Below are 22,536 nucleotides of genomic sequence, written 5' to 3'. Positions count from 1 at the left end.
AATGTGAAGCTTTAACAGCCTGTAATACGGAGTCAGCTGGGAGGAGCTGGTTTGAGAAGTCAAGAAAAGTTTTACCAAGGAGAGGACATTGGAGCTGGGCTTTGAAGGATGAGTACTTCATAAAGTGGGTCAAGGCAGGGAACGGCAGTTCAGTCAATGGGAGTAGCACGGGCAGTAACACAGGGTATGAAAGAACATGTTGGGTTTCAGCAATCATCAGTAGTTCTTTGTGGGCATGGGTTGGGAATGTTATGGGAAAGTGTCTGTAGAAGACGAGACTGGGAAGGTGGTATAAACAGTTCCCCTTGAAATTCTAGCAAGGTTTTATTATTGATTTTTTTGAATTGGATAAAATAACAACTTATATATAGAAGAATAAATGCCTGGAATAGCCAACAAAGTTTCGGAAAGAATAGTGGGGGTGGAGGGAACTTCCTTTCCAGATATTAAAACATTCTATAAAGCCACTGAAATTAAATCATTATGGCATTGGCATAGGAATAGACAAACAGTTGAGCAGAACAGATTCATAAATAGATTCCAGAATAAATGAGAATTTAGTATGTGACAGAATTGGTATTTCAGTTCAGTAGGAAAAGGATGTATTTTTAAGAGGTGATGCTGGCATAATTGACCATACATCTAGAAGAAAATAAAATGGGACCTTTCCTATACCACTTACAGAGGAAAATTTAAGATGAATATAAAACTTAAATATGAAGAATTAAATAATTATCTTACAGGAAAATCTAGGAGGCTACATATTCACAGTAGGGTTATGTGTTCAAACTTTTGGACTAAGACCTATAGTAAGAAATGTATTTTTCATTGTGACCCAGAACATATGCATATATTTCAAGTGAAACAAGTTTCACAGAACATTCCTTACCTTTAGTGTATGTGATGCTCTTATATATCCTATTCCATATAATTAAAAACAGAAGGATTACCCATTATATTTATTTTATGAACCACAGTTTGAAAAACACTGATAGAGGGCATGGGAGGGAGAAACGTTCTAAGCTAGACTCAAATCCAGAAGTTATCAAATGAAAGTAAATATTTGAATAGTACAATGAAATTTCATTTCATATCTGTCAAATTAGCGTAAATAAATAATGCTGATTTCTGGGGGGAGTGGGGGTGATGAGAGGTGGGAAGGGCTCTCATCTGTTCCTAATGTAAATGAGAATTATTACAGCTTTTTTGAGGGTACTATCTGGTAAGCCCTAGTAACATTAAAAATTCATTATGTCCTTTGATCCAGAGTTTCACTCTTAGGAACTTATTTTATAGAAATAAAAAGGCTACTGCTTCAGGATATATGAACAGGCATGTTTATTGCATCATTATTTCCTGGTGACAAAGAAATGGGGAATGAAGTAAATGCGCATCATGAAGAGACTAGTTGAGTAAATTATGCCATACACGTGTCATGGAATATTACACAGCCATTAAAAAGAATTTATTATTAGTTGGAGGGATAGTCATGAAGTACTATTGAATGAAAAAAACAAGATAAAGTATACAACCCTGGCTCTGCATACATAAAACTTATTTTAATATGATTGAGTTAGGGTGGAGCAAAATACAGGAGGAAATTTTAAATTGTTAACATGGATTATCTACCCAGGGAAAGCATTATTTGATCAGCGAATGAAGCTAAATGAAAAATGAAAAGGGTGAAAAACTACACTAAAACAAAACAAAAATCCCTGTAGTATGATATTCTTGTGCAGTTATATGAGATTATGTAGTGTGTATATGTTTACGGTATGTATACTTGTGTATGCATGTATTACATATATGTATTTATACGTGTATATATGTTAATAAAGACAAGGAAAAAAATGTGTGGTGTGGGAATAAGTTGTCTTGTGATGGTGATGGCTCCCTATCAGAGCTTTCCCTTTTTCCCCTTCCATTTTTGAGAGTGCTTATTTCCAGGGACAGGGCACCAAGATATCTTTGGGGGAATCCTTAAAGAATATCCATGAGGAAACTGAGGCAATTTTAGTAGTCAGATGCATCTATCCTTCCTTTGAATTGTAAGTATCTTTTAAGATGCTGGTCCCTATCTCCTGCCTTCCCATTTTCAGGGAATGGTGCAGAGGACGAGGCGATCACAAGATCCCCATGGAGTCACTGAAAGGCTTCTGGACCCAGAGTTCCTCAGATGGCAAAAGAAGCTGAATAGATTGAACAGGATGGGAGAGGAGAAACAGAAGGGGGAGGGAAAGTGGTGGATTCCTGTATATGGAAAGAAGAAAGAAAGGTAGTTTGAGACCAGACTGTGAGTAGCTTTTACTCTCATGCTAAGGAGTTTTATCTTTACTCTGTAAGTCCATGATCCTCAAATGTCATGTGCTCTTGAAAACTGATGTTTGGTGAGCTGGAATGAGGTTTTCCAGGATAAAATTAAAATTTTCTTCCCAGTTTGAAAAAAAAGTAGCTTAAGGGATAAATTAATTGTACCCATGTATTTTGCTTAAACTGCTGGCTGGGCAAGCAGATTTCAGAGCAAGTGGAAAATGAAACTTAATAGAAATGAATTGAAATGGCTAATCATCCTTGATTCTTTTTATGAGTATGGCATTTATGGTTGTAATATTTACATTGCATTCATGCAGATATGTTTTCTGCAGCTAAAATTCCTCATTTGTGTGGTAGACTTAGATATCATTTCTTGGAGAGTGTACAGCTTAGGAAGAGGCAGTACATGCTATAGAGAGTGTCTAGGATAAAGATAGGTAGTATGTGCCATGGCTAAGAGCATAGCTAGGCCCTGGAGCCCAACAGATGTGGGTTCAAAACCCAGTTCTACCCTGTTACAGCTCTGAAGCTTCAGGTAAGAAGCAGACCCCTGTATGCCTTGGTTTTTTCATCTGTGAAATGAGGATAACACTGAATATTCATAGGATTGTTTTAGTGATTATATGACTGGCATCTAATAAATGCTTAATAAGTGGCAGCTCTTAATATGTTTTCTAAAGAACACTGTGACTTCTAAGTGTTCTATTAGTGGAAGTTTGAGCACCACTGCTGCAGGAATGAAATATTCTCAAAGAATTTTTAAAGTCTAATTTGAAGACATTGCTGGGAAATTGCAGAGATATGTTTCTAGCACATAGTAGGTACTTGGAAGCAGTTGACTGAAAAGTCTGGGTCTTAGGGTAGACTCTCCTTTGTCTCCCCTTCCTACTTAGGGCACTCTGCTCTCCCATGTTTTTCTTTCCTGGAACCATTGAATGGGGAGGGTTCCCTTACACTGTGAATGTCCCACATCTGATCATTTTATTCCCTTGCACAATGGCCATCTTCCCAGCTCTGCTCCAGAGTTTCTGAGAGCTCTTTTGGGGAGGTGGTCAGAGAGCTGCTTCTCAGAGTCTGTCTTCCTACCTAATCTCACCATAAGGTTTTGGAACATTCCCAAAATAAATGTTTTTTGCTGTCTTCTAGAGCCAATTATGTTTGTAGTCTTCTTTATCTTACCAGGTAGAGTAAATCTATGTTGTATTTATTTTTATTAATTTGTGGTACTATAATTTGACATGCACTTCTGTTTTGTCTTTTCAGGTGCCATTTGGATAGTACTTTAGCGGCACGATGTACTCTGAGTGGAGGTCACTACATTTGGTGATTCAGAATGATCAGGGCCATACCAGTGTGCTGCACAGCTATCCAGAGAGTGTTGGACGCGAGGTGGCGAATGCTGTGGTCCGGCCTCTCGGGCAGACGTTAGGTACCCCTTCAGTGGCTGGCAGTGAGAGTTTGTTAAAAACTGACAAAGAAGTAAGTGTTTCTTCATTTCATTCTATTGTGTGAAAATATGCATTTGTTAAGAATTTTTTTAACGTTGACTTTTTAATGGATTTCTGCCCATGTAGTGCAACTTCTCAATTTTGATCCTATTTGGGTTGAGGGCTGGGACTCAGAGTTTGTGGGGGTTATAGGAATGGGTTGTACCATTTTACTGTTGGGACTTCTTACCAGCCATGCCCAGTTCTCCTCTTGAGCTAAGAGGAGAACTGTAGAGTTCTGTAGAGTTTACACTTAAGACAGAGACTTGAGTGTCAGGCCTTTTCCCCTAAGCTCTAGGCTCAGTCTTCTGATTTCCATTAGAGGTGTGTTTGGAAGGCCTCATTCCTACCTGGAGATGGCTCCTGACTGAAGGCCTACCTTATGTCAAGTTTTCAGCCTACATATATTTGTGAGCTTGAGCTCTCTCCTGTCCGCGTCCCTGCCTACCCCTGCCTGGCTTCCAGGTTTAAGAGTGCTGCAGAGCAGCTAAGCCCTTCTGGCTGTGAGCCCTAAAGATAGGGGCTCTTGGACCAGCTCTAGAGCTGGTCCTTTGTTTCTGGGTTCAGGGGACTGAGCTGAAGTTAAGTTGCCAGTGGGAAGTCATGAAGGGGCCCTGAGAATGGAGTGACACAGGAGCTTTCTAGTATGAGTTTTGGCTAAGATGCAGGATTAGAACTTTATCCTCTGTGTTGAGGAAGCTCATACAGCCTTCAGGCTTCATGTTTACCAAAACCTGTGCTCTATTTCTTAGACCCTTTTTTTTTTCCTGTTTACTTTTTCATTTCTCATGAAGGTGAGATTAGACTTAGATATAAGACTAAAGCTTGCAGCTTTAGAGGCAGTTATCCTCCCTGGGCCATGGGTCACTGAAGGGCAAAGGCCCTCAGTCTGAGGAGCATTTTTCTCTTTAGAGAACCCTAGACTTACCCTTGAGGACCGGCACTGGCCCTGGTGCTCTCCTCTTGGAGTGCCTGGGAAGAGATGGCATGTGGGTAGGTAGAGGTGCTCTGGGGCAGCACTTGTTTACTCTCCTTTCCCACCCTCAAGAGGATATGAGAGAATAATGCTTGAATTTGGTGTCCTCTAGAATTATAAAGTTAAACTATTGTGTGAAGATATCACCAAAGATATCTTCTCCTTTGTCTTTCATCTGATAATTAGGGACCTGTGACCTCTTTTAATATCCCTTCTCTTATGTGGCTAAATCCAGTTGCCCTCCTCCAAATTTGTCACAGCTTTACTGTGCTGTTATAGACTTCTTTAACATTTATTACTGTTAAACCATGTATTTCCTACACTTAGCCTTTATAATTGTTTTTGAGCTTAAAAAATTTAATACATGTATTTATCTTGTTAAATTCAACTTTGCTTTTAAGCTATTGAAGTCTTTTTGAATCCTGAATTTCTGTCCAGCAAGTTGGTCATCCTTTTTAGTTTTGTGATATTTACAGATGATCATCATAAACTCTATTTTTCTTTTCTTTTTTTCCCCTAAGTTAAAATCTTGGCCAGGCATGGTGGCTCATTGTCTATAATCCTAGCACTTTGGGGGGCCAAGGCAGGAGGATCGCTTGAGGGCAGGAGTTCAAGACCAGCCTGAGCAATATATTGAGACCCCTTTCTCAACAAAATACTTAAAAAAAAAAAAAAATTCCCTGAGCATGGTGACACCTCCCTATAGTCCCAGCTACTCGAGAGGCTAAGGCAGGAGGATTGCTTGAACCCAGGAATTTGAAATTGCAGTGAGCTATGATGATGCCACTGCACTCTAGCCCAGGCAACAGAGTGTGATCTTATCTCACAAAAAAAAAAAAAAAAAAGAAAACAAAACAAAAGAAAAACCTTGGCAGAGCCTTTGGCATTGCCACCAGCTTCTTTTTCCAAATTGATCTTGGTACATTAATCCACTGTTATTCTATCATGCCGTGTTTCAACCATTTATAAATCTAGCCATTCTACCTTCCTCTGGACCATATGTCTCTATCTTGTCCACAAGGATATCCTAGATTTGTCCAGATTTCTTGCTAAAGCCTAGATACCCCTTTGCCAGAGAAATCTATTAATGGCATGGTGAGAATAGCTTCACATTTCTAGCTGGAAGACCAGGGTTCAAGTTTTCAGCTCCACCTTGTGTAAAACAGTTACTTGGGCCAAATTCCATAATCTTGCTAAACTTCAGTTTTCTTATGTATAAAGTAAGTATAATTTACCCTCTCACACAGGCTTATTGTGATAGTTAGATGGTATTTATGACAGGGCTTTGTAAACTGCAAGAATTATACACACAGTTGTCAGCTCTTAATAGTAACCCTGTTAATAAAGAAATGAAGCTCGTCCAGCATAACTTGATCTTTTCCAGCAGGCCAGTTCTGAATGATTATGCTTCTGTTTTATAGGTGTTCACTGATCATCTGCTTAGTAATTTGTCTCAAAGTTTTGTCTGGAATTCATGTAAACTTTCCAGGCCACAGCGTCTGGAATTTAGTTTCATCCTCTTTTGCAAATTGGGGTATTTCCCCTTTCTTTTATTCTTTAGGACTGCAGGCAGAGCTTCAGCAGTCTCTTAGGCAAGTTCTCTCAGCCCCTGGGATGTGATTCATCTGGGCCAGGAGGCTGGAACTCCTTTAGCACAGCTAAATGCCTTGTTAAGATCTTATCCAGCTTCAGCCCCTTCTCATCTGTGTTTGTTCTTCATTTTAAGTAGTATTTTCTTTGGCAGGGAAAACAAATGTAAAATAAGAGTTAAACAGTTTATCTTCCTTCCTGTTGTTTATTCATGTTGCATAACCTGGAGGTGGAATGTGGCTGAACTTACGTACATGATTTCCTAAATGACATACTTACCCATATACAAATTAAATGGAGAAAAAAATCTGAAATTTTCTATTTTTGCACCTCTAATCTCTATGGAAAATTGAAATGACCTTTACTTTTTAGTTCACAGAGCAAATAATACTGATAATAATACCTGAAGGGTAAAAGCCAACATAGGCTTGATATTTAAAAATAACTAATTTATTTTCTTCTTAAATGTTTTGCTTGGGAAATGTTATATGAGTATGGTTGCTATGTGGAAAGTACATTAAATCTGATATGTATATTGAGATAAATATACTGTCAGTTTAGAGGTTTTTGACAATAAATGGTTAACATTTTAAATCAGTCTACTGAGATACAGATAGGAATGTATAATAATTGTATATGGATATTTTATTTTGTTTAGGTAAAATGGACTATGGAAGTAATTTGCTATGGACTGACTCTTCCGTTGGATGGAGAGACTGTAAAATACTGTGTTGATGTATATACAGATTGGATTATGGCTTTAGTGTTGCCGAAAGATTCTATTCCATTGCCAGTTATTAAAGAACCTAATATATATGTTCAAAGTATACTAAAACACCTGCAAAATCTTTTTGTACCAAGGTAAGCTATACCTATCTGGCCCATTATTAGGATTATAGTAAAATATTCATAAATGTTACTGTTTTATAGGAGCTAATTTCATTGTTAGTCTTAACAGTGACTTTACTCATTCAATTAAAGAGTGTATTAATATGAATAATAGGAGAGATGGTCTCATATAATTGTATACTAGGGGTTTTTAACAGGTATGTGTTCATTTTAAAGGCTTTTGGCTTCTACAATCTTATAGCTGTTAGATACTAAAATTCTGTGACGTCCTTTCCTTCTCAAAAAAATATACTTTTGCCTCTCATAATTCTTGTGTCCACTTAAGCAAAAGGCAACAAAATCTTCTACCTTAAAATGAATCTTTCCTATAAGAGAATGAAGATACTTGAAATTGTTATTAAATTTGTAGTAAGCCAAAGGATTACTCTTAACTATTGTTACTGATTTTTTCCATCTTCTGAGGCAAAGGCCTTAAATATCATAATGTAAGATTATCTGTCTTAGTTGTGCTTAATTTTAATTTTATTTTCTGATTGTAAAACAATTATATATTCTTGTAAAGATTTTGGGGAATACAGAAAAGAATGGAGAAGAAAATTAGTTTCCTACCTGTTTGTGAGGATCTGTTTTCAGCCATGTTTTATGTCTGTGAAGGGGCAATGGGACTTGTCTCCTTTTGGAAAAGTTCTGGTTAGAGCTTTTGGTCCGTTAGATGGTGAGGGACTTTGAAAACCAGGTCTGTAAATTTTACTTTCTAAATATAGAAGGAAGATTACTTTGGAAAATCTGAATGAAAAAAGAGAAATCTCCATTAAGAACTCTGGTTGCTGGTTTAGGTGCAGACAACTTACCTTGCATGAAATGCCTGCTGTAATCTTGCCCCTAACCAGACTAGATGCTGCTAATTCTGCATGAGCCCTGCTCTTTAGTCAGACTCATAAATTAAACATTCCCCTAGGAGTCCTTGAAGATCTTTGCCATCATCATCTGTCCTTTTGTCTTCCTCCTCCTTTTCTCCATATCTTAGCTGTCCACAGCTCACTCTTATTGGTTCATCTTAAATTCTGCCTTGCAAGGACAAGTCTAACCTGACGCCCAGGCCAACAGTGATCACACCTTCTCTGAACCTGTATGGTATCTCCTGTATCACTCTTGTATCTCTCACTGTGTTATTGCTTATCTTTTAAAATGTATACGTTTCGTTTCCCCATCTAACCAACTTGAGGGCAGGAACTGGGCTGTCTATGTTTTGGGCTTCCATAGTACCTGGTGCAGTACTGGTATTATCTTAGATGTGAATTAAGTGCTTGTTGCTTGTATTTATTGATTTCAAATGGAAATAATAGGAAATGGTTGTCAGTATTAGCATATTGTTTATAGGTAAGCAGGTTCTTCTAAAATGGTCTGATAGCTTTAATGCTGTCTTGTCATCCCACTTAGGAAATTAATTTACTGTTTTTTTTCTTTGTGCTTAGGACAGTCTCATGAGTTGTATTGTCATTGTGTCTCTTTCCCCATCGTACCCTTACCAGCTCTCAGTGCTCAGTTAATTTGTATTGACAAAAAAAAACTAATGGCCTTTGAATTAATTAGGCTCTTGCTTTTACTTTTCTCTTTTGTAAAACATGATTACCTTATAAAATTGTTTTACTATTTGGTAATTATCTTGTTTTCTCCAAAATTTGTGTGCATAAGAGTTAGTAAATTCCAAGAGGGTGTAGAACTGAGTATTAGAGTTTTCTTCCTGGCCAGTGATGTCTTAGGAAGATTAGCTGAATATTTTCAGTGCTAAGTATTGGTGTTACGATCTCATCTCCAATTATTTGAAATTTCATTTGTTTGATTCAGATCATGAAATTGTCAACTAAGTTTACTTAAGTAGTTGATTTTTTAAGAACTGACACTCAAAATAGAGGGAACTGCCATTTTGCTAGAGGTTAAGGCAGAATACATGTAACCTTTTTCTTTTGCCCATCAATTTGATTTTTTTCATAATTGAGTGAAGAATGAACCATTTTTTAAAATTGATTAAGGTCTAATTGCTTCAATATACAGTACTTTAAAAAACATTGTTCTAAAGCAGTGGTTAGCAAACTTTTTATGTAAAGAGCCAGTTAGTGAGTATCTTAGGCTTTGGGGGCCATATGGTGTCACAGTTACTCAACTCTGCTGGTATGGCATGAAAGCAGCCGTAGACAGTACACAAATGAATGAACACGACTGTGTTCCAATAAAAGTTTACATACAAAGATGGCAGGTCAGGTTTGTAAACTCTATTTACAGGCTAGATTTGACCCGTTGGCCATAGTTCACCAGTCCCTATTTTAAAGCAGCTTTTCTAAAGATCACAAGTTACTCTTGAAAATTTTGGGGGGAAAGGAAAATCTCTGGTGTTTAGACCTTTTGTTTATTTTTATGTAAAGGTTACCTTATTTCTCTTAGCTTTAGAAACTTGGACCCTGCTCCTGAATTTAGGCCTTCTGAGTGAGGAGGAGCCTCAGTACCCGAGGAGCAGGTATTTCCTTTCCTGCCAGTGGGCAAGTACCTGGAAATTGTGGGTAGGCCTAGGTTACCATTTGGGAGGCATGCAGTGTTATTGCTAGCTTGGAAGAGTGTCACTCTCAGGGCCGCTAGTGATATTTTTATTTCTTATTCTGGGCTTCCTCTTATGGCTAGTTGAAGTTTGGGGCTACTATATAACTTCATATTTTCCTTCAAGTAAATCAGAGCAACAGATACAAACTTGAGTTTATGGCTTTACATGGATTCACCTTTAACTGAATGTGGGACATCTCCCTGCTCTTGGGGGTGCTTGGCTTTTCCCAGGCAATTGTCTCATCATTTTGCTTTAGGTCTAACTTCTTTAGGGAAAACTTAGAGGTGTCATTTACTTGCAACTCCAGGGTAAGTGTCCAGTTTTCTGGGTCATGGCCCAGAATCTGAGAATCTCTATTCTAAGGTTGGGGTGAGGGTTCTAGGGGCAATCTCTTCATTTTCTGGAATTTCTTGAGGAGGCTCTAAGACTCCCTACAGTGATTTAGACAAGTTTCTGAAATCTTTTTTAGATTGTGACAATCACAACGTCTAGAAACTTGGCTTAAAGATTTATTTCAGAAACATTAGATACTTGCCTTAGGTTTCACAAAAGAGATCTGGAGGCCATCTCACCATTTGCTAATACAGTAGGTTTATATTCTCAAAATTCTTAGTGGTTCATTTTGGAAACTAAGAGTAAGGGCTGGGGCTTGGACCTCTATCTTCCTCTTTAGTCCTAGCCACAATGCTTTGATCTCTTTTACAGATTGCCCTTCTTTATGAGATTTCCAAGAAAAATGGTCCTGCAGACTAAAGAAAGTTTTAAAACTTTTGTTCCAGGGTATCTTGGGACCTTTGGAGCCCACATTTTTGGTTAAGTTTTCTTTTTTATTAGAGCAGCAGTAGCAGGTGCTCATTTCTGAGGCAATGCCTACCTACCTCATCAATTTTGGGGACCTGTTAGGCTATTCCATTGGGCCCATAGGCTTTTCTCTAACAGATATGCGCTTTGGAGAGACTGTGAGCATTGTGAAATCACATGCAGAATTCTTATGAATGTATGTTTAACAAAACTTCAAAAGAATGCAAAGGCCCTTCAGGTTCAGTGTGAGCAGCTGGGGTAGCCATGGGTATTTACCCCTTCATTCAGCAGACATCTATTGGATGCCTGCTGTTATATGTTAGGCACATCTTAGACACAGAAAAATCCAGAAGGGAAGTTTACATTCTAGTATTCTCTCCTTTCTCCCAGAAGCTTTCCATATTCTCAGAGGAGTGGTAGGTTAAGTTCCAGGGTGCCAAACTATACAACAGGGAAGAAGTAGGTCTAAACTGAAGAGGATGTGCTTAGCCCTCTCTGCTGTACTGTTAAGGAGCTTCATTGGACCACTGCTTGCTGCATCCATAAGTTACCTATTCTTAAGCTATTGCTGTCTCTCCTCCAGGCTTGTCAGTGATATCTGTCTGTCTTCTTCAGACAGGAACAGGGTTCCAGTCAGATCCGACTATGCTTACAGGTCCTGAGAGCCATTCAGAAACTGGCCCGTGAGTCATCTATCATGGCCCGAGAAACCTGGGAAGTCTTACTGTTGTTTCTTCTGCAGATTAATGACATACTTCTGGCCCCGCCAACTGTTCAAGGTTTGTTTATTTTTTTTTTTTCCTAATTTTTTTCCTGAGCTCCAAATACAGTTCAGCTTTAAACTCAATGAGTGGTAGAGTCATTGGGGATTTAAATTTTTGGCATGACAGTTTACAAATCAAGGTTAATAATTCTTAGGATGGAAACCCTCAAAAGCACAATATGACTTTAGCACTAATGAATTTATTTTACCTTTAGTGATGATTTTGCTAAGGTAGGGAGGGACTCAGTGAATTATGCATGTTTGATAATGATAGGAACTATAGCTTATTTAGTATATTAGGATAGAGCCTGTATAAGAAACAACTAACTAATTCAATTAGAGCCTATAGATAATGTACCTCATTACCAGTAGTTATCAAAGTAGACTCTGAAAACTTGAGTGACAGAGAAGGTATTTCACTTAGCAAATGAAGCCTCTAAAGTTTTTAAGTGGTCTATTGGGAAGTATGCCAGTATACCGTTTATTAGCTAGTCATTAAAAAGCCTCCAGTTTTATACGAGTTAGAGTATATTTCAGAAGGCCTCCTTTGTATGTTATAGCACAGTGTACACAAACTGTAAGTTGATCATCTAGTTCCAAGTTCCCCTGTTGCTTCTTCATCTGCGTACTCTCTCTGCTGACATTCTTTACTGAGGTGTGCCTGTACTCTCAAACAGATGCAGTGTCCAGGGAAATATCTAAAAGAAATCACAGAATTTTAGTGTGGGAAGGGACTCCATAATAGGACTACCCTGTCTGGTACTGACAATAGCTGACCAGTCATTGATTCATCGGCTCTTTGCTACTCACTGCCCATGCCAGGGATCTCAGCAACACGAGGCAGGCAATTCATCCCCTTCTTGAGCTCTTTGTCATTGAAACTTTGGTTTTGCCTATTTGAAATACACATCCTTGTAACTTTTCCTACTAGTTCCAACTTTGCCTTCTGGAGCTATGCAGGGTGAAGACCACTGCTGTTGTTCTTCCTGGTTCCAGGGCTCATAACAGAGGAGCAGCTCTGTTTTCATGGTTAAGGCTCTGTCCTGCCCAGTACCAGTCCTTCTGCTCCTGTATTTGTCTCTCTCTTTCCTTTGAAGGGTGGCTTTTAAATACCCCGGGCATTTTATGACAAAGTTTGGAGGTAGAAAGACCTGGATGTTTGTTTTGATTCTCCCTGGCTGTGTGAACTTCGACAAGTTACTTAAACTTCCTAAATCTAAGTTTTCTCATCTTCAAGATGGATATAATTAACAGTTGGTATTAGGCGTTACAAGTACCTATCCTGCAGAATTAATGTGAAGATTATGTGAGGTCATATGTATGAACTACTTGGCACATAAAGTAGTCACTTGTTCATCATAGGCACTTATCTTTTTCACTCTTTCCTGTGTGCCACTGTCCCCCTTGCTGAAAGATTAAGATCTTCAGTAAAAACTGAGCAGGGCCACTTGAAAACTTTCAAAGTAATAATTTGTTGAGGTATAGGTATCCATGATTTTCTTCACAGAGCTCCTAAGAATTACTTTTCATTTTTACTATTAAATGGTTATTTGAAAGTCAAAACTTAACATTGCGGTTATTTTAATTTTTTCCCCAATTCTCCTAAATCGGTGAATTAAAGATTCTGCTTTAAAAATAAGTTTGCCAAAGATATTTTCTTTTTATTGGTAAGGTGGCATTGCTGAGAATCTGGCAGAGAAGTTGATTGGTGTTCTCTTTGAGGTGTGGCTACTAGCTTGTACTCGGTGCTTCCCAACACCTCCGTACTGGAAAACAGCCAAGGAAATGGTGGCTAACTGGAGGCACCACCCAGCAGTGGTGGAGCAGTGGAGCAAGGTCATCTGTGCACTCACTTCCAGGTAGGTTCTTGTTGTTGACTTTCCTTCCTGCACCTGTCTGACCTTAGGCAACTTTTCTGTGGTTCTTTGTCTTTCTGGGATTCATGGGATACATTACAAAAAGCCTGAGTCTGTTATCACTGTACTTTAGATATAGAACTGAGCCACTTTCAAAAAATAGATGAAACATTTTGGCTGGTGCCTGTCTAAAACCTTTCAGAATAATCAAGTATTTTTGAGAAGTAGATAGATTCTACATCTTACTCCCCCCTCAAAAATCCCACTTTTACTCTGATTATTAAAATATGCATGATCATTATTTTAAAGAAACAGATTATAGAAAGGTATAACAGAAAAAGTTAAGTTTTCCAGAAATCCTACCATATGTATTTACATATAATTTTACAGAAATAAGATCATACTGTACATGCTACTTTATAACCAAAGGCAGTTCTTTATAATATCACTGTTCTATGAGTAAACTGTTAGGTTCATTTTTTCAGACCTGTTTTTTCATCTCAGCCCTACATATTTTAATATATAGGCATACCTTGTTTTATTGTACTTCACTTTATTATACTTCACAGATAACTATTTTTTTATAAATTGAAGGTTTGTGGCAGCTCTGCCTTGAGCAAGTCTGTTGGTGCCATTTTTCCAGCAGCATGTACTCACTTTGTGTCCCTGTGTCACATTTTGATAATTCTCACATATTTCACATTTTTCATTATTATTATATCTGTTATGGTGATCTGTGATCAGTGATCTTCGATATTACTATTGTAATTGTTTTGGAGTGCCATGAACCGAGCCCCATCTAGGATGGTGAACTTAATCATCAGTGTTGCATGTCTTTTGACTGCTCCACCAACCAGCTACTCCCCTATCTCTCTCCCTTTCCTAGGGCCTCCTTAATCCCTGAGAGAAAATGATACTAAAATTAGGCCAGTTATTAACTTTACAATGGCCTCTAAGTGTTCAAGTAAAAGGAAGAATTGCATGTCTCTCACTTTAAATCAAAAGCTAGAAATGATTAAACTTTTTAGGGAAGGTGTGTTGAAAGTCGAGGTAGCTGGGTATGGTGGCTCATACCTATAATCCTAGCAACTCTGAGAGGCCGAGGTGGGAGGATTGCGTGAGGTCAGGAGTGCCAGACCCCGCCTCTACTAAAAATAGAAAAAATTAGCCAAACCTGGTGGCATACGCCTGTAGTCCCAGCTAATCGGAAAGCTGAGGCAGGAGGATCACTGGAGCCCAGGAGTTTGAGGTTGCAGTGAGCTATGATAACGCCACTGCACTCTAGCTGGGGTGACAGAGCGAGACTCTGTCTCAAAAAAAAAAAAGAAAGCCAAGGTAGGCTGAAAGATAGGCCCATTGCACCAGTTAGCCAAGTATGAGTGCAAAGGAGAAGTTCTTGAAGAAAATGAAAAGTGCTACTCCAGAGAACACATGAAAGATAAGAAAGTGAAACAGCCTTATTACTGATATGGAAAAAGTTTGAGTGGTCTAAATAGAAAATCAAATTAGCCACAACGTTCCCTGATGCCAAGGCCCTAACTCTCTTTAATTCTATGAAGGCTGAGAGAGGTGAAGAAGCTGCAGAAGAAAAGTTTGAAGCTAGCAGAGGATGGTTCATGAGGTTTCAGGAAAGAAGCCGTCTCCATAACATGAAAGTTCAAGGTGTGAAGCAGCAAGTGCTGATGTAGAAGTTGTAACAAATTATCCAGAAAATTTAGCTAAGAATATTGATGAAAGTGGCTACACTAAACAATAGATTTTTAGTGTAGATGAAACATCCTTCTATAGGAAGACGATGACATCTAGGACTTTTTTTTTTTTTTTTGAGACAGAGTTTCATTCTTTTGCCCTCGCTAGAGTGCCGTGGCGTCAGCCTAGCTCACAGTAACCTCAAACTCCTGGGCCCAAGCAATCCTTCTGCCTCAGCCTCCTGAGTAGCTGGGACTACAGGCATATGCCACCATGCCCGGTTAATTTTTTCTATATATATTTTTAGCTATTCATATAATTTCTTTCTATTTTTAATAGAGATGGGGTCTCGCTCTTGCTCAGGCTGGTCTCAAACTCCTGAGCTCAAACAATCCGCCCACCTCGGCCTCCCAGAGTGCTAGGATTACAGGCGTGAGCCACGGCGCCTGGCCGACATCTAGGACTTATATAGCTAGAGAGAAGTCAGTATCTTGCTTCAAAGCTTCAGAGGACAGGCTGACTCTTTTATTAGGGGCTAATGCAGCTGGTGACTAAGTTGAATCCAATGCTCATTTACCATTTCAGAAATCCTAGGGCCCTTCAGAATTGCTAAATTTACTTTGCCTGTGCTCTATAAATGGAACAACAAAGCCTTGATGACAGCACATCTGTTTACAGCATGGTTACTGAATATTTTAAGTCCATTGTTGAAACCTATTGCTCAGAAAAAAAGATCCCTTTCAAAATATTCCTGTTCATTGACAATCTACCTGGTCACGCACTAGAGCTCTGATGGAAATGTACAAAAAAATTAATGTTTTCCTGCCTGTTAATATAGCATCCATTCTGTAGCCCGTAATTTTTTACTTTCAGGTCTTATTATTTAAGAAATACAGTTGACCCTTGAACAACATGAGTTTCAACTATATGGGTCCATTTATTCTTGGATTTTTTTCAATAAATGTATTGGACAATTTTGTTTGGAGATTTGTGATAATTTAAAAAAACTCGCAAACTGCGTAGCCTAGAAATATTGAAAAAATTTAAAGTTAGCTGTGTCATCAATGCATAAAATACATGCATGTATGCATATATATGTATATATATGTAGATACTAGTCTGTTCTTATTATTTACTACCATAAAATATACACAAATCTATTATAAAAAGTTAAAATTTATCAAAACATGCACACGGACTGTACATGGCACCATTTGTAGTAACGGAAACATACAGAGAAATATAAGGATGTAGTATTAAATCATAACTGCTTAAAATTAACTGTAGTATATACTGTACTACTATAATAATTTCATAGCCACCTCCTGTTGCTGTTTCAAGGAGCTCAAGTGTAGCAGATATCGGCTTAAAATGCCATATGATGCTAATTATCTCAGCGTGAACAGTTCATCTCTCCAGTAAATTGCATATCATGGTGAAAAGTGATCTCTCATGGTTTTTGGGTATTTTTCATCGTGTTTAGTGCAATACCATAAAACCTTGAATCAGTAACACCATCAGACCCATATGAAGTGCCACTAGTAATGCTGGAAGTGCTCCCAAGAAGCAGAGAAAAGTCATGACATTACAAGAAAACGATGAATTGCTTGACATATACTGTTGATTGAGGTCTGCAGCTGTAGTTACCTGCCATTTCAGACACATGATTCATCTTGTAAACAGATGACATAAACTTAGGGTATCAATAAATACAGTAGAGTACTTACAGTAAAAACATTTTCTTTTCCTTATGATTTTCTTTTTTCTTTGTTTTTTTAAGAGACTGTATCTCACTATGTTGCCCAGGCTGAAGTGCAGTAGCTGTTCACAGGTGTGATCATAGTGCAAGGCAGCCTTGAACTCCTGGGCTCAAGAAATCCTCTTGCCTCAGCCTCCCAATTAGCTGGGAGTACAGGCATGTGCCACCACACCTGGCTTTTCCTTCTGATTTTCTTAAGCACATTTTCTTTTCCCTAGCTTACTTTATTGTAAGATTATAATGTGTAATATATATTACCTACAAAATATGTGTTAATTGATTATGTTATAGATAAGGCTTCTGGTCAAAAGTAGACTAATAGTAGTTAAGGTTTTAGGGAGCTAGAAGTTACATGTGGATTTTTGACTTTGTGTGGCGAGTTGACACCCCTAACCCCCATGTTGTTCAAGGATTAACTATACGTTTTGTAAGGCTGTAGCTGCCATAGGTTGTGATTCCTGTGATGGACCTAAACAAAGAAAATTGAAAACCTTCTGGAAAGGAGTCATCGTTCTAGATGCCATTAAGAATATTCATGATTCATGGGAGGAGGTCAAAATATCAACATTAATAGGAGTTTGGAAGAAGTCATGGATGACTTTAAGGGATTCATGATTTCGGTAGAAGAAGTAACTGCAGACGTGGTGGAAATACCAAGAGAACTAGAATTAGAAGTGGAGCCTGGAGATGTGACTGAATTGCTGCAATCCTATGATAAAACTTAAATGGATGAGGAATTGCTTCTTATGGATAAGCAAAGAAAATGGTTTCTTGAGATGGAATCTACTTTTGGCAAAGATGCTCTGAACATTGTTGATATGACAACAAAGGATTTAGAATATTACATAAACTTAATAAAGCAGTGGCAGGGTTTGAAAGAATTGACTCCAAATTTGAAGAAAATTCTGCTAAAAATGCTATCAAACTGCATCTTGTGCTACAGGGAAACTTTTGTGAAAGGAAGAATTGATTGATGTGACAAACTTCGTAGTTGTCTTATTTTAAGAAACTGCCACAGCCACCCCAGCTTTTAGCAACCACCTCTCCTATCAGTAAGCAGCTATCAACATCAAGGCAAGACCCTCCGCTGGAAAAAGATGACAACTTGCTGAAGGCTCAGATGATCATTAGCATTTTTTAGCAACAAAGTACTTTTTAATTAAAGTATACACATTTTTTTAGACATACTAAATAGACTATAGTGTAGTGTAAACATACTTTAATATGCACTGGGAAACCAAAAAATTCATGTGACTTGCTTTATTGCAATATTTGCTTTATTGGAATGGTGTGGAACCAAAAAATTCATGTGACTTGCTTTATTGCAATATTTGTTTTATTGGGAATATCTTGCAGGTGTGCCTGTATAACTCTAGATATAGATAAGGAATCTTTCAAAAATATCATACTATTGTTATCACACCTAAAAATGTTGACAGTTCTTAGAGATCAGCCCGTAAGTGTTCAAATTTCCCTGTATAGTAGTCCTTATATATCCATGGGTTCTGCATCCGTGGATTCAGCCAACCTGGGATCAAAAAAAAATTCCATTAAGTTTTAAAAATCAAAACTTGAATTTGCCTTGTACTGCAAATGAACCCACATGAATATATGCATTTTATTAGGTATTATAAGTAACTTAGAGATGATTTAAAGTATACAGGAGTGTGTGTGTAGGTTATATGCAAATACTGCACCAATTTATTTAAGGGACTTGAGCATCTGTGGATTTTGGTATCTGAGAGGGTTCCTGTATGAATCTTCCACCATACCGAGGGACAACTGTATAGGTTTCTACTTTCTTATTTTTATTTCTTTGCAGTTTTTTTTTGTTAAAGAAACTGGGTTGTTTGTCTTATAGAGTGTTTCACATTCTGGGTTTTTCTGATTGTGTCCACATTGTTAATTAACATGTTCCCCTGCCCCCCCTTTGCTTCCTGTAAACTATTAGTTAAATCTAGAGGCTTGATCTGATTAAGGTTTGATTGGGGACAAAGGGAAGAGGTAGGAGGAACAAGTACTTTGTGGGTGGTGTTATGTGTCAGAAGGTAGACTACTCTTTTTCTGAGTTAATGTTTATATCTTTTATCATCACTTAAACTAAAAAATGAAGTTTGGAATATTCTATTGATTCTGGTATATGATGGCAAACATCAATATTATGAATATGTTTTTAAATAATATTTTTATCTTGACTATAAAAGCAATACATGCTTGAGCAAGTGTCTATCATTTAGAGATAACCTATGTTAACATTTTAATGTATTTTTTCCCATTTAGTTCCCTTTTTACAACACCAGTTTGAGGCCGGGTGTGTTGGCTTACACCTGTAATCCTAGTACTTATGGAGGCCAAGGTGGGAGGATTGCTTGTGGCCAGGAGTTTGAGACCAGCCTAGGCAATGTATTGAGACCTCCCATCTCTACAAAAAATTGAAAAAATTAACCAGGCATGGTGGCTTGTGCCTGTAGTCCCAGCTACTTGGAAGGCTGAGGAGTTTGAGGTTGCAGTGAGCTATGATTGTGCCACTGCACTCTAGCCTGGGGCCTGGGGTGAAAGAGCAAGATCCTGTCTCTTAAAAAAAAAAAAAAAAAGCCTCCCAAACAATTTGAGATTATTCTATATAATATTGTTATCTGTTTTTTTGGTGTCTGATTCTTGTCACTTTAGTTACATGTGCTTTTTTCATTGTTAAATAACTCTCAAGTTCATATTTTTACTGGCTTTGTAGTTTGACATTATATAAATGGAATTATAATTCATTTAATAATTTCCTTGTTGTTTTGATATTCATGTTGTTCCCAGTGTCTTACTTTTAAAATATTGTTGTATGAATACTTTATACGTAGTCTTTGTATGTATTCTGATTATTTTGTGAAGATATAATCCCTAGATACAGAATAATTGAGTCAAAGGGCTTTGAACAGTTTTAATACATTTAGAATATTACTTTTTGTTTTTTTGAGACACAGTCTTGTGTGTCTCAAACTCCTGGCCTCAAGCTGTGCTCCTGCTTCGGCCTCCCAGAGTGCTAGGATTATAGATGTGAGCCACTGCATCTGGTCTAGAATATTACTATTAAGTAATTCAGTCATTGAATTGAGTTACTTTTATGCTGCACCATAAATTCTAACCTCCATGTAAAGTTATTATGAATAAGTTATAGCTTAGTTATAGTGAAGAAATTTGCAATGGGATGAATCTTTTAAAAATAATTTAAATATTTATGTTTTAAATTATGATTAATTATATCATTATATAAATATATAATTTTCTTTATAAGTAATAAATTTGTGATATATAATATAAATAATGAATTATTTAAATAATTTAAATGTTTTAAACAATTAGAATATCTTTTTTTAATTGACATAATTATACATATTTATGGGGTGCATAGTGATATTTTGATACATATAGTAGATAGTGAAGGGATCAGGGTAGTTCACATATCCATCTCAAACATCAAAAATGAGAAATCCGCTTTCAGTTTGTGTATTTTATAAATGAAGGTTTTCATATATCTTGTTCACTTATGTGAGGTACACATGTTTCAGCTATTTTCTCTTAAGTTTCTATGCTGGAATGTAGCTTTCATTCTGTTAAATGATTTCAATGGTGTGCTTTTTTTTAGATTGCTACGCTTTACATATGGTCCTTCATTTCCTCCATTTAAAGTTCCCGATGAAGATGCCAGTCTGATCCCTCCAGAAATGGATAATGAGTGTGTTGCACAGACATGGTTTCGCTTTTTACATATGTTAAGGTATTGTTATTTCATTATCTCATGTGGTTTTTACCTAGTGTCTTACAGCAGGAGCCATGCTGAACTCTCTTGTTTGAATTCAGAATGTGGCTGCTAAGCACAATCCATCAAATGGAGCCAGATTAGACAACAGACACATCCATATCATGTGTCTCTCGCTCTCCCCGTCCCAGCAGGGTTAGGCTGTTCTCAGCCGCTCCTGGTTTACACTTTCTAGGAACTTGTTCCCTGTGGTAGTTGCAGCACTTGTTCTCTTGCCTGTGGCTGCAGCCTGGATGATGGGCTCTTTTCTAGGACTTTGTCACATTCTGTGGGAACTGGATACTGCCTTGCTCCTCTCTGTGTCCAGCATTGACTGGTCAGTCTGCCTCTCAGGGCCTTCATCTAGTAGCCTGTTGTTTAAAATTTCACTGAGAGGTACACCCTAAAATTTCACAGGAGCATATACCACTACTTCCTGCTGTCCGTTTCTTTATAGTAATTCTGTTCAGTTTGGTTTCATCACTTCCTGCTTGTCCCGCTTCTAACCCAATTCATGTGCTCTGTGGAACTTTTATTCTGTTGTAAACTGTATGAATCTTAAACTTTTTCCTTGTATCTTTTTGGTTTTACTAGCCTCATTTTTGTGTATTAATGATTCTAAATTACTCTCCATCACCTTTTTTTAATAAATTAGAGATATTAACCATTTTCTGTCATTTCTTTCCAGTTTGTAGTTATAATTTGTGTTTCTCGGGTAATTTTAGTTTTTGAATGTCTTTTTCTGTGATCATTTTTTTTTTTTTTGACATGGAATCTCACTCTGTTGCCTGGGCTAGAGTATTGTGACGTCAGCCTGCCTCACAGCAACCTCAAACTCCTGGGCTCAAGTGATCCTCCTGCCTCAGCCTCCCAGGTAGCTGGGACTACAGGCACATGCCATGACACTTGGCTAATTTTTTCTATTTTTAGTAGAGACGGAGCCTTCCTCTTGCTCAGGCTGGTCTCGAACTCCTGACCTCAAGCAATCCTCCTGCTTTGGCCTCCCAGAGTGCTAGGATTACAGGTGTGAGCCACTGTATCTGGCCTGTGATCATTTTCTATTTCCTTTAAGATTAGAAAGTCTTTCTGTCTTTTTTAATGAGACAGATATTCACTTATGATTTCTTCTAATTTTGTTTCCTTTGTGACATTAAATTCCTTTATATATACCAAGATCTGTATTTAGTTTACATATTATTCCATTAATTTCTTCATTTATTTTTATACCAGATTCATACTTTTAATTTTTTTAACTTTATATTTACTGTTATTTAGTAGGCCTAATGTCTTTTTTCCTCTTTACTTCACTTCTCACCTGTTTAACATTTCAGATGAATTTTAGAATCAATTTGTCAAGTTAAAAAACACAAGCAAACAGAAAAACCCCACAAAACCTTTTGGGGTTTGGATTATTAACTAGGGTAAGGAACACATCCTCCTTTAGCAAATGCACCTGAAAATCTTTCGTGAAGTCTGGAGTGGGGAGTATCGTTGGTCACATAGTCATTCAGGGACCTGGGCTGACAGAGGCTCTCCCATCTTCATCATCTGACTCCATTAGGGCCTCAATGTTATAAGCAGGAGCTTTGTATCTGGCTAGCAGATGGGGAAGGGAGAGCAAGAAGAATTGTGTGGGAGGTTTTTTCTGAGCTAGGCCTTGAAGTGATGTAATCATTGCTACTCATATTCCATTGGCCAGAACTCAGACACACACCACACTTAATTGTAAGAGAAAAGAGGAGGAAAAGAGAAAGTGATGGTTAGCTAGCCAGATTCTGCCAAAGATGAGAATTGTATGAAGCCTGTAATTTAGAAAAAGCTGATATCTTATATTGAGACCAGCCTGGGCAACATAGTGAGATCCCTTCTCTACAATAAATTAAAAAAAAAAATTAACTGGATGTGGTGGCTCATGGCTGTAGTCCTAGTTACTCAGGAGGCCGAGGTAGGAGGATTGCTTGTGCCCAGGGGTTTGAGGCTGCAGTGAGTTATGATCACACCATTGTCACTCCAGCCTGGGCAACAGAGCAAGATTTCATTTCTAAACAAAAAATTAAAAATACTGTTTTG

At 37.7% G+C, this 22,536-nt stretch overlaps 1 protein-coding gene across 3 annotated transcripts in view; it reads left to right on the top strand.

The window, feature by feature from the left end:
* RALGAPB (Ral GTPase activating protein non-catalytic subunit beta) overlaps window positions 1–22,536 on the top strand; it is a 99,022-nt gene that overhangs the window by 10,206 nt on the left and 66,280 nt on the right. For 2 of the 3 annotated variants that reach the window (XM_045528587.1, XM_045528588.1), the window contains exons 2-6: window positions 3,577–3,792; window positions 7,025–7,227; window positions 11,228–11,391; window positions 13,048–13,234; window positions 20,314–20,445. In XM_045528587.1, coding sequence (XP_045384543.1) covers window positions 3,607–3,792; window positions 7,025–7,227; window positions 11,228–11,391; window positions 13,048–13,234; window positions 20,314–20,445 — 872 coding nt within the window. In that variant the 5' untranslated portion in view covers window positions 3,577–3,606. Of the gene's footprint in view, window positions 1–3,576; window positions 3,793–7,024; window positions 7,228–11,227; window positions 11,392–13,047; window positions 13,235–20,313; window positions 20,446–22,536 lie in introns of those variants that run through there. The other variant, XM_045528589.1, reaches the window with a different exon arrangement.

This window comes from Lemur catta, chromosome 17 (assembly GCF_020740605.2).
Source record: "Lemur catta isolate mLemCat1 chromosome 17, mLemCat1.pri, whole genome shotgun sequence".
NCBI lineage: Eukaryota > Metazoa > Chordata > Mammalia > Primates > Lemuridae > Lemur > Lemur catta.
This window is presented reverse-complemented; position numbering and strand designations above follow the sequence as displayed.